Consider the following 11,804-nt stretch of genomic DNA (forward strand, 5'->3'; position numbering starts at 1 on the left):
GGGTTAGGGTTGCTGACCCTCCCCACAGCCAAGAATCTGCTATGATTTATATAGTTTATAGGCCTTCTGTATACAGGGTTCCTCCATATCTGCAGATTCAGCCAACTGTGGATCATGTAGTACTGTAGTATTTGCTAAAAAAATCCACATGTAAGTGAACCTGCACAGTTCAAACCCGGTGTTGCTCAAGGGTCATCTTTACTTCAGTTGAGCTTAGACCTGGTTGTAGCCTAGGTTATATGTTGATGGCAAAACAAAACAACCTGGGATTTAAATTTTGCTTTGTAGAAGAAACATCCAAAATAGTTAAGAATTGACTGTTCTTCAGAGGTGAATATAACTACAGGTCTCAGTATAGTCATTTAGTTTTATTTCATTTATTTCCGGTTCCAATTAAGACAAATTCTGAGGGCCTGTATTGAATTTACATTTTTGTACAATAACCAGGGACTCTGCTTTCTTGTTCTTCAAGAACTATTTATCTAAGATCACATCCAGTAAAAACATTGGGATTGATCCGAAGGAATTCTGTGACAGCAGAGCTTTTTATAATGAAATAATACTAAGAATTAGTACTTGCTTTATAGTTTTGTATGTACTTCTTTCCAGTTGTGGAGCACCAAGGGGAAACCATCATTATAAAATAGAATTGTTTTTATGTTAATGAGAATGTGGTTTTAAAAGAAGTGATTGACATTAAGCATGATCTAAGTTCTGATTTTGACCTAACAGTATTTACATAATGCTTTGAAAGGTGATATTAACAGTAGCAGTGGTATCTTTACAGTGTTTTCTTTCAAAAATGATCAGGTGGTTAAGTTGCTAGAAGCAGTAGTACCAAAAGATAGTTTAGGATAGAACGAGGGTTTTCATATTAAATATTAAAAATTTTTTCTCTGAATAGTTCGAAGTTATTCTTAATACATCAGATGTTTTATGTTATGGAATCACAGACTCCAGATATACAAGTTATTTTTAAAATGTATCTGCATACAGGAGGAAGTAGGACCATAGAACTAAATAAAATGAAGTATAAATTACATGGATACTTTAGAAATATAATCTTAAAAAAATAATGTTCCTAAATAATGGAAAGCTGACTGTTTTTTAAGCGTGGATTTTTTTTTCTTTCCTTCATGTATTTGTTGTGCCCAGAAGTAATTTCCTCTTATTTTTCTGTGCTGATGAACTGTGCTTTAACAAACTTGTTAAAAACAACAGCTCTTAATCTACTGGGTGTTCCTCTTTTTCCTTATTTTCTTAGGAGTCAGTGGATTGGTGGGGAAAATGCTGCTTGTCCTGGGCCCTGAACTGTAGGAAGAAGATGCCAAAGGCCAAGTACATGTATCTGGCCCAGGAGCTCTTGGTTGACCCGGAATGGCCACCAAAACCTCAGACAACAACAGAAGCGAAAGCTTTAGTAAAGGAGAATGGATCGTGTCAGATCATCACCATAACATAGCAGTGAAGCCGTCTCAGTGGCATTCTAGTAGCAGTATTGAGGAGAATGTAAACGTAGGACTTAACCTGATCCTGTGCGTCAGAATGGCACCCCTTCAATTTATGTCCCTTCCAATATAGTAGCTGATTTGAGGGTTTTTTTTAAAAACAAAACAAACAAAAAGAGATTAGCCTGTCAGTTAAATTAATAATCAAACTTCAAAGTCCTATCCCTTCATTCAGTAACTCTAAATATTATATATATTTCCAGAACTGGCTTGACTGTTATCCTCAGTGATACTCTTTATAGGGTACAGAAGAAAGTTGGTATCTGGAAGGTGTTTAGATATTAGCTTGTAAGACTTTAGTTTATGCCTTTAAATTTATTTTCACAGCCCCCTTATTAGAAAAAGTCATCATTTATTTACAGGCCCTAAATTTGTGGTTGATAAATAAAATGGGTGTTAATTAGCCTCCAATGAAAATAGGTACAAAGCCTGTTTTTATTTGATTTCAGTATTTCTCCCAAAGAAGACTTAGTATGCATACCACCAGTTCCCTTTAATAGCATAGAGTTAGGAGTGAGTTTTATGGTGTTGCAACTCAGGTAATTTCCATTTATGGTTTTATATTTTCTGTACAAACTGCCTGGGTTTTATTTTTTCTAATCAGCAAGGTGCTTCACTGCCTTCTTGAGATGTCCCTCAAAGCTATTAAATGGATCTTGTGCTACGTCTGGTGTCAGTAGTATAATTTGCTTTAGTTAAATGTTGTTGAAGCCTTTTCAGTAGGAAAAAAGCTGATTTCTTTTGGCAGTAGATGTAGATCTCCCTTTCTAATATCTCTTCATACCTATTTTTTTCCTCTCAGGCTTTATATTATTTTAAATGTCTTTTTATTTTCTCCTACGTCTTTAATTACCTAAAGACATAGGATAATAGTTTTTTGTTTTTTAGTTTTTTGAGTTAGAGTTTTACCTCCTAAAATTTTAAAGGTTTGATGTATGTCTCTCCTGTTAATGAGGCTTAAAAAAATGAGTGGTTTTGAATGACTGCTATTTTTTCAAAGCTGTATGAACCTGGCGAGTTTGTTTTATGCCATTAGGTGGCGCCAGAGGTCAGAGTTTACCTATTTTGGATTGGGTGTTTACGAATGAGCATATTTGGTTGTGGAAATTTCTGGGAGAAAAAAAAAATGAAATAAAGTTTAAAAGAAAAGTCATTCATTGAGCCAAAAGAAATGTGGAAGATATTTTTCACCTTTCTGTTTTGCCTGGTTAATGTTTAAATTCTAAACAAAATTAAGATGATTTAAAAATGCCTTTATAGGTAAGATCCAGCAGTTTGGCAAAGACCAAAGTTCTGATAAACAAGAAAACTGATACTGCTGTAAAGTGGACACTAAACTACTAAGACTGTGTGATCTTATCCTGTGCTCTTCCTTGACCGGTAGCATGCTTGTGCTTTCTACTTCTAGCTGATCATTATTTTCCTGATACATATTTACCAATTTGATCAAATGTTACCCAGAACCATAAAACCAAATGGTTCTCATTTTTTATGCTGCAGAGACCTGATGATTTTTGGTTAACTGTAGAAAAATGTATGTTACACTCAGGATCACTGTTAACTGCTGTGGCCACTGATGATTCTTACAAAAATATAATCAAAGTTTTCCATCAAAAAAGTATGATACTATATTAATACACATTAGATGATAAGAACAATTATTCCATGAATGATTCTATGAAGCTATGCATCTTAGACCTCTTGAGCTGTGATTAGCACTGTTTTTATAGTTACTTACTCTCTTTATCATTTTATAATTTCCACATTCAGTTCACTTCCAATACATACGAGTGACAGTCTTCAGTGATCTCCCACAATTGTAAATTTTATTCTCTGATTTAAATACTGAAGCATATAATTAAAGTAATTGCTAAGTAGCAGCTTAAAAATCCAACTGTCAGATTGTATTTAACATCTTTAAGAGCATGATCATAAAGAGCTATATTTTTGACAACCTCCCCCCTTTTCTAACATTTAGATTTTATAAGGGTTTTATATCACATCTGTCCATATTGTTTTCAAAGGAATGAGGTTTTTAGGTAGGTGGACAAAGCATTTGTAGGAGGTTAGATTTGAACATAGACAAGGTGGGTTGTTCAGGTTGAAATGGATGGCTTCCAGAATGTGATTTGAAGAACGCCTGTGAGTCCAGGTGTGGGTCCTACTTAGTGCCATAGATAGATGAGTCCTCTCTCTGTAGGTCACCATTACATAGTAATCTTGATTCTGAATTTCACATTAAATTATTTGAGTGTATACAGATCTAAATTTTAAAATCTGTACATATGTTATTTTGACGTATTAAGATGAATAAATATTGCTGATTTAAATTTTATTTATGCACATACCTAAAGGACAGAAATGTCCAGGAAAGTAATTGTTAAATAATATGTAACTTTTTAACTTTTTAAATAAATAACAAGATTTTTAATGTGTGTCTCCCTCAGGGTTGTTTAAAGGTTTTTTTCCTCCCTCAGATAGAAATAGTGGTAACTATATGTTTTGTATCTTCTAGCACCAACTGCTGTAAAGCAATGCTGCAAATAATGCTTGAATAAAAGTGGCTAAGCCAACAACAAAGTAAAACCTTTTTATATTAGTTTTATAATCCCTACATTCGAAAGCTTTCCAAATTGTACTTGCATTTAAATAAAACTGTTGCAGTTTTTACTATTCATTTTGTTTCCCATGTTTATGAAACTACTGCACAGTTTCAAAGGCATGGAGAATTATATCAGTGTTTATGTACTCTGTTCCCCCAAACGGCTATGGATCCAATGTCCAGAGAAGAGCAAAATTCCAGCTTTAGAAAACATTCTAAGATTTCATGCATGCAGTTTTGACATATCTGAAAATAGGCTTTTTGTATATTTATGGTGGGAGGTGGTTGGGAACTTTTAACAAAATGTTAATTTTTGTACAGTCTGTAGGCATTTACACATATTTTTAATGTATTAAGATTTGGTAATTATGTGCACATTAAATTAATAAAATAATTACTTCCTGTTATGATTTGTGAATTCCCTAAGACTTTGGATTTTTTTAAGTAACTTTATATCAGAAATGATACTGCATCTTTATATTTTTTAAATAGTATTGCTGCTCAAGAATGGTACCCTGATGTCAAAAAGGCATACGTTCAGAATTGTACATTCAGCACTGTAAATAACCTTATGAAAAATTTTTGATTGAAGCTGTTCAAAATAAAGATTTGAATAATATATATAACATTTCTTTTTTCTGTGTCTTTATATACGTTTGTTTGCTCTTTAGTTGCATGAATACTGCCCAAATACTCTGGATTTATTTTCCTGCTTAATACTTCCCCCATTTCTCTCTTTTTTTTTAACTTTGAATTTTTCAAGAAAATAATGCAACTTTCCACACACCACGTCATGTCTGTGACCGGCCCGTGGAAACCCATCAGTCAGATACAGTGTAGAGCCAAATGTTAAGCCTCAGGAGGTCTGAGGGAAATGGTGAAATAGAAGACTAGGGGCTTAGAATTTATTAGTAGTTGGGAAGATCAGACGGAAAGCTAATGCCATGTAAGCCATGTAAGTTTGAGGGGAAGCGGCATCCGTGGATGCAAAAAGAGTGCTCCATGGTACAGGAGACCTTGGAGCTGACTACTGGCCATAGGAATCCCGGAGAGGGCAGGATGTGCTGGGCCTTGTGCTTGGGTGGGAGGGCTTTCCTTGTGTCACAGGTTCTGCAGGAGCCATGTGTCCTCTGCTGTGGGCCATGTGGATGGTTGGCTGGTGTGAGACCTAGTTTGAGCCCAAGTTCCTTCCATTCTCTGTGGGTTGTGTAGCAAATGATCGTGTCCCTTGCACCACAGCCTGCAGGTGGCAATACAGTTCTGCATGTCTCTCCTTCCTTTTCCCCCTCCATCACTGCCAGGTGCTTTACTCTGGGTATATACTTACTGCAGGGAAGGACAGAGGGAGTTCTAGGAGTTTGAATGAGATTGTCCGCGTACCAAGTTGGGGTTGTGGTTACTCTACAAGTACAGAGAGATCGCTGCTGTGCCCTGGCCTTGGAGTCTCTCCCACGGAGGAAGAAAAGCGTATCTCCTTCGGTAGATACCTGGTTTTGAATGGCCAAACCCTGTAAGCCAGGGTTCTGCGACTGATACAGAAGCTGCCACTTAGGACAGCAGATTCCCGACTTGTTTCATGGATCCAAAATCCAAAGGACTTGAAACACTGGTGCCGTCATTACTTCAGTGCTCAAAGTACTTCTCAGTACCTCATCAGTTTGCTCATTGGATCAACTCTGCTCCTCCACTGTCTGCAACTTCCGTGCCCAGTGTTCCCTTCTTGGCCCATCATAATGTCCTCTCTTCAAAATAAAACTTGGAGGTAATTCTCACAGGAGATCTTCCTGGGGAAATGGGCTAAAGAAGCTTCACCCGAACTTGACTCGAACTCGTACTCTGATTATCCCACAGTGCCTTTTCCCAGGCCTCTGTCATGCTGGCTTCTGGCATCTGATGGGCAAGGGGCCTTTCACTTGGTCTGCCTGTGTGACTGGCTCACTGGTCACCAGGGGAGCTGTTCCAGGCTCTGGAGCTTCTTCCCTTGATGTAAGTGGAAAGACCGCTCAGTGGCTTTCCCTGTGTTTTAGGACTGCATATGCTTAGAAGATCATTTCAGTCCCTTCAGCATTTAATGGGCTTCGACTGCATTTGGCTACACTAAAGGCTGAATAGATTTCAGTTCCTTTTCTGTAACACCTGACAATGTCGATTTGGGGGACTTTTTTCCCAACGATAAAATAATTTAAGAGCCACTTCTGTTGTACCACTGCACTCAGATTCCAGAGGTTAATGTTTATTCTTTTGCAGTTCAAGCATTGACTTTTCCCAGTATTTTAAAATACCTATATTCCTACCTTTTTTCTTAAATAATGCCATTTTCCCTTCCAAATCACTTTATATTTGCATTAAAAAAATTTAAAGTGACATTAGGCACATTTGATAAAATTTCAAAGCTCACAGAAAGGTATATAAGGAAGTCACCTTTTTCCTGGTTTCTCCCCCGAAGGGGGAATACTAAAGTTTCTTGGGTGTATTGTTCTAGAAGAAATATATATGCACATATGTTTTTAAAAATCCTACACACATAGAACCCCATGTTATATGCTATGCTGCCCTTGATTTATGTCATTCAGTGTGTTTTAGAAAGTTATGTCAGGGACTTCCCTGGTGGTACAGTGGTTAAGAATCCGCCTGCCAATGCAGGGGACCCGGTTTCGAGCCCTGGTCCGGGAAGATCCCACATGCCGCGGAGCAAATAAGCCCGTGCACCACAACTACTGAGCCTGGGCTCTAGAGCCCACGAGCCACAACTACTGAGCCCGTGTGCCACAGCTACTGAAACCCGCGTGCCTAGAGCCCGTGCTCCACAACAAGAGAAGCCACCGCAATGAGAAGCCCGCGCACCGCAACGTAGTCCCCGCTCGCCGCAACTAAAGCCCACGCGCACCAACAAAGACCCAACGCAGCCAAAAATAATTTTTAAAAGTTATGTCAGTACTTGCAGCTCAAATCCATTCTTTTCAAAGTCTGCAAGGCATCCTATTGCATGGATATACTATAATTTAAACGACTACTTCCCTATTGACGGTCATTTAGATTTTCTTTTTTTTCTATTAAAATCCTGCAAATAAGTTTTTGTGTACATGTCTTAATGAGCATTCCCATAGGATATATTTTTAGCAGTGGAACTGCTGGACAAAGAATATGTATGTTTAAAATCTGGTTGATACTACTAAATTTTCCTCCCCAAAGTTTGCTACCATTTATATTCCCACCAATGTAGTATAAGAATATCTACTTCTTCACACTTCATAAAACACTGGATATTTTCAGACTTTATATTTCAGTGTGGTGTTGGTATAGGGATTATCAAATAGCCCAGAAACAGACCCACACAACACTCATCAGATGTTGATTTATGACAGTGCTGACATTGTAGCTCTGAGGGAAGAAGGGATATACATATATAGGAAAGCTGGTTATCCTAATGGAAAAAAATAAAATTGTACTTACATCATACACAAAAATCAATTCTAGACAGATTAAAGACCTAAATGCGAAGGACAAAATTCTAAAATATAATAATAAGGTGTTATAGGAGAATATTTTTTGGCTTGAGAGGAGAGGAGGAATTATTTTAATAGACATAAAAAAACAAATCTTAAAGATTAATAACTCTGCCTATATTAAGACTTCTGTCCATCAAAAGACAGAAAGCAGGTGGAAAGGCAAAGCACAAACTAGATGAAATATCTGTAACACCTACAGTTGACAAAGGATTAGTATCCAGAATACATAAATAATGCCTACAATTCAGTTTTTTAAAGACACAATCATACATACTTTGCATATAGAAAAATGGTCAAAAGAACCCAAATTTCTCAGAAGATGAGGCACAACTGTCCCTTAGAAATATGAAAAGATGCTCAAGTTCATAATTCAATAGGGAAATGAAAAATTAAAACCATACCGAGACAATTATTTCACACGAATGGCAAAAATTAAATTTAAAAAATCAATTCCAAGGCGTGGGTGGAGATGTACGGGAACTGTCATACACAGCAGGTGGCAGCATACATTGGCACAACTACTTTGCAAAGCAGTTTGACATCCCTATGTTCAATTGAACATGTGGACACCCTTCCTTCAACCCAGCAAGGCCATTATGGAACATATTTGAGAATGTTTTTAGCTTTACTACTCCTAAAATGAAAAAAAAAAAAAAATGAGTAGGGCACTTGAGAATGTCCTTAGCCTTATTCCTAAAAGGGGGAGAGGGGAACTGGAGTAGGACTGGAGCGAAACGGCAGAAAAAGGAACACCCAAAGGAAGTGTAGCCCAACCAGGGGGGCGGTTGCTGCAGTGGCCCAGCTGTGTCACTACTGGACACACATCACAGAGTCATATTGTGCCTCTGGGGAGAAACTGCTCTCCCTCCTGCTCTTATCATTCGGCTTTGGCCATAGGACTTGGGTGATATATGGTCTCTTTTTCAAAGTTTGAAGAGATTCGTCATTAAAAACCAGAATATGCCCTCTGAGATAGGGTCCTTAACGTGACTTTTATTCTGGGAAAGCCTTTATCCTCAGGATGCAAGGATACTTCCCTCTTCCTCTGGAAAGTGCCCGATCACATGCAAAGCTCTAAGCCTTTCAGTTGCTTTGGGGTGCAGCAGCATTTCAGGTAAGGCCAAATATTTTAAAAATTAGTATGGGCAACTGGAGGGCTCGGTTAGTCTGTACGGATAAGAAATAAAATTTAGTACAAGAAGCAATTCGTTTAAAATTACGTGTAGGAAACATTGTTTTGGCCAATTAGTATTGCTGTATTTCACAGATAATTCAGTGCCACGAGTACTCATTTTTATTTAAGCATCTTAGAAGTGATAGCTCCTTATTTATGGCTCAATCAGAGATACTACTCTCAAATTCTAGCTCTGGGACCCTGGTTAAGTTACTTAACCTTTCTGTGCCTTAGTTGCGTCATCCTTTAATTGGGGATAATATTAGTACCTAACTGATAGGGTTATTGTAAGGATTAAGTGAATTAATTTAAATAAAGTGCTGAGAACAATGCGTGGTGTAAAGTGATAGGTACTATTACCTACTTTTCTCAGTGTGGTTCACTATGATGGGGTGGTCCTGTTTTAGAGTAAGTTGGCACTGAAGATACAGCATGACTGTGATAAAAGGAATCAGGTGATGGTCGCTGCTGTTTTAACAGACTTTGCTGTTCCCTTCAGGGCTGTAGGTCATAGCCACCCCAGGCTAAGTCATGAAGTCAGGAGCAGGGCTATGTTCACAATGCACACTGCTCTGTGATGTCTGTGAGCTTGACTGTGAGAAAGATTATTTTAATTAGTTCTCTCTATGTAAAGGTTTAAAGGTGTTGACTTTTCCATAGCTTGAAAACGCTTTCATTTCAACGATTTGAACTAAGAGTGGAAAATCAGTAAAACGAACGAGGCCTCGTAGTGTAGAATGAACGTCTTTTCACCACCCAGGAAAATCAGCACTCCTAAGAGGGAGACTTAACTTGTACCTGGGTAACATTCAAAGTCAGTGATAATCCTGGCGAAAGGATCATGCAGGGTTACAAGACTGAAATTCGAGCGTTTGTCCTTTGTGTGCTGCCCACAGATCTGCCGCGGTCGCCTTTCCAGACATGCTGAGGAGCGCTCTGCTGTGCGCCGCGCTCGGGCTCCTGCGCGCCCAGCCCTTCCCCTGCCCACCCACCTGCAGGTGCATTTTCCGCGACGCCGCGCAGTGCTCGCAGGGTAGCGTGGCGCGCATCGCGGCGCTCGGCTTGCCCACCAACCTTACGCACATCCTGCTTTTCCGAATGGGCCCCGGCGCCTTGCTGAACAGCAGCTTCAGTGGCATGACCGTCCTGCAGCGCCTAATGCTGTCCGACACCCACGTTTCGGCCATTGCTCCCGGCACTTTCAACGATCTGATAAAACTTAAAACCCTGAGGTTATCGCACAACAAGATCTCTCATCTTCCAGGCGCGCTGTTGGATAAGCTGGTGCTCTTGGAACAGTTGTTTCTGGACGGCAATGAACTAAAGAGCCTTGACCAAAACATGTTTCAGAAACTGGTTAACCTGCAGGAGCTCTTTTTGAACCAAAACCAACTCGCTTTCCTCCCTGCTAGCCTCTTCACACACCTGGGGAACCTGAAATTTTTGGATTTATCGGGAAATAATTTGACCCACCTGCCCGAGGGATTGTTTGGGGTCCAGGTTAAGCTTGAGAAGCTTCTGCTCCACTCGAACAAGCTCGTGTCTCTGGATTCGGGGCTGTTGGATAGCCTGCGCGCCCTGCTGGAGCTGCAGCTCGACAGAAATCACATCCGTTCCGTCGCACCCGGCGCCTTCGACCGTCTGCGAAGCCTGAGCTCTTTGACTCTTTCCAGAAACCGCCTCGAGTTTCTGCCCTCTGCCCTCTTTCTTCATTCGCACAATTTGACCTACCTGACACTGTTCGAGAACCCGCTGGAGGAACTCCCCGAGGTGCTCTTCGGGGTGATGGGCGGCCTGCGGGAGCTGTGGCTGAACGCCACCCAGCTGCGCACCCTGCCTGCCGCCGCCTTTCGCAACCTGAGCGGCCTGCGGGTCCTGGGGGTGACGCTGAGCCCGCGGCTGAGCGCGCTCCCGGAGGACGCCTTTCGGGGCCTCGGCGAGCTGCGGGTGCTCGCCCTGCGCTCCACCGGCCTGGCTTCCCTCCCCGCCGGCTTGCTCCGCGGCCTCGGCGGGCTGCGCCACTTGTCGCTGCGCCGCAACCGGCTGCGGACCCTGCCCCGCGAGCTCTTCCGCAACCTCAGCAGCCTGGAGGAGGTCCAGCTTGACCACAATCAGCTTGAGACACTGCCCGGAGACGTTTTTGAGGCTCTGCCCCGGCTGGCGAAGGTCCTGCTAGGGCACAATCCCTGGCGCTGCGACTGTGGCCTGGGGCCGTTCCTGGCGTGGCTGCGGCGGCACGCGGGCCTCGTGGGTCGAGCCGAGGCCCCGCTGTGTCACGGCCCCGGGCCGCACGCCGGCCTGTCGCTCTGGGCCCTGCCCCTCGGCGACCCCGGCTGCCCGCGCCCCGGGAGCACGCCTTCCCGCCGCCTTGCCCTCGGCTCTTCCGAAGGCCCCCAGCAGCCCACCCTGCCCGCCGCCCCTGCCCGCGCTTCCTTGGGACCCAAGCGCTCCGAGTCCTGGGCGTGGGCCCGGCCGGTGGCCGAAGGCCAAAGTCAGGACCAGAGCCTGTTCTGGGGTCTCTATTTTCTGCTTTTAGCTGCTCAGGCCATAATAACCGGGATCATAGTGTTTGCGATGATTCGACTCGGCAGGCTCTTTCGGAAATTAATCAGAGAGAGAGCTCTGGTTTGAGGCAATGGTAAAACCTTGCAATTAATTAAAACGTGACCAGGGTATTGTCAGACGTGGCTCTGGAGAGAGTCCCGACGGGCTGCCGCTGTCTTCCTCCTGCTTCCTCTTCCTCTTCTCCCATCTCCCTCCCTCCCTCTCTCCCTCTCTCCCTCTCTCTTCCCCTTTCAGTCTCACCTCCCATTCCCGCCCCCGCCCCATACCATTTACAGTCAGAAATTGTGGCTGCCTGCTGTGCCTTTGTCTCCTCCGTCGTGTGCATCAGGGCGCGCGGGCAGTGAAGGCCCCTCCCAGTGCCCGCCGTGCCGGCAGGAAGGAGGGTTCTCTCCACTGTTTTCGGAGGGAAGGTGCAAAGGAGGCAGCCACCTTCGGTCCAGGGCCCG

The 11,804-nt window shown here is 42.3% G+C and overlaps 2 protein-coding genes across 6 annotated transcripts in view; both read left to right on the forward strand.

Moving 5' to 3' along the window:
* ATP13A3 (ATPase 13A3) overlaps positions 1 to 4,738 on the forward strand; it is an 81,538-nt gene extending 76,800 nt beyond the window's left edge. For all 5 annotated transcript variants that reach the window (XM_060010918.1, XM_060010916.1, XM_060010921.1 and 2 more), the window contains one exon: positions 1,265 to 4,738. In XM_060010918.1, the coding sequence (XP_059866901.1) occupies positions 1,265 to 1,462 (198 nt within the window). In that variant the 3' untranslated portion in view covers positions 1,463 to 4,738. The remainder of the gene's footprint in view (positions 1 to 1,264) is intronic.
* Positions 4,739 to 9,714: 4,976 nt separating this feature from the next.
* GP5 (glycoprotein V platelet) lies at positions 9,715 to 11,424 on the forward strand. Its single transcript, XM_060009946.1, has one exon. The coding sequence runs from the start codon at positions 9,715 to 9,717 to the stop codon at positions 11,422 to 11,424; it is 1,710 nt and encodes a 569-aa protein (XP_059865929.1).
* Positions 11,425 to 11,804: the final 380 nt, after the last annotated feature.

This window comes from Delphinus delphis, chromosome 4 (assembly GCF_949987515.2).
Source record: "Delphinus delphis chromosome 4, mDelDel1.2, whole genome shotgun sequence".
Lineage (NCBI taxonomy): Eukaryota > Metazoa > Chordata > Mammalia > Artiodactyla > Delphinidae > Delphinus > Delphinus delphis.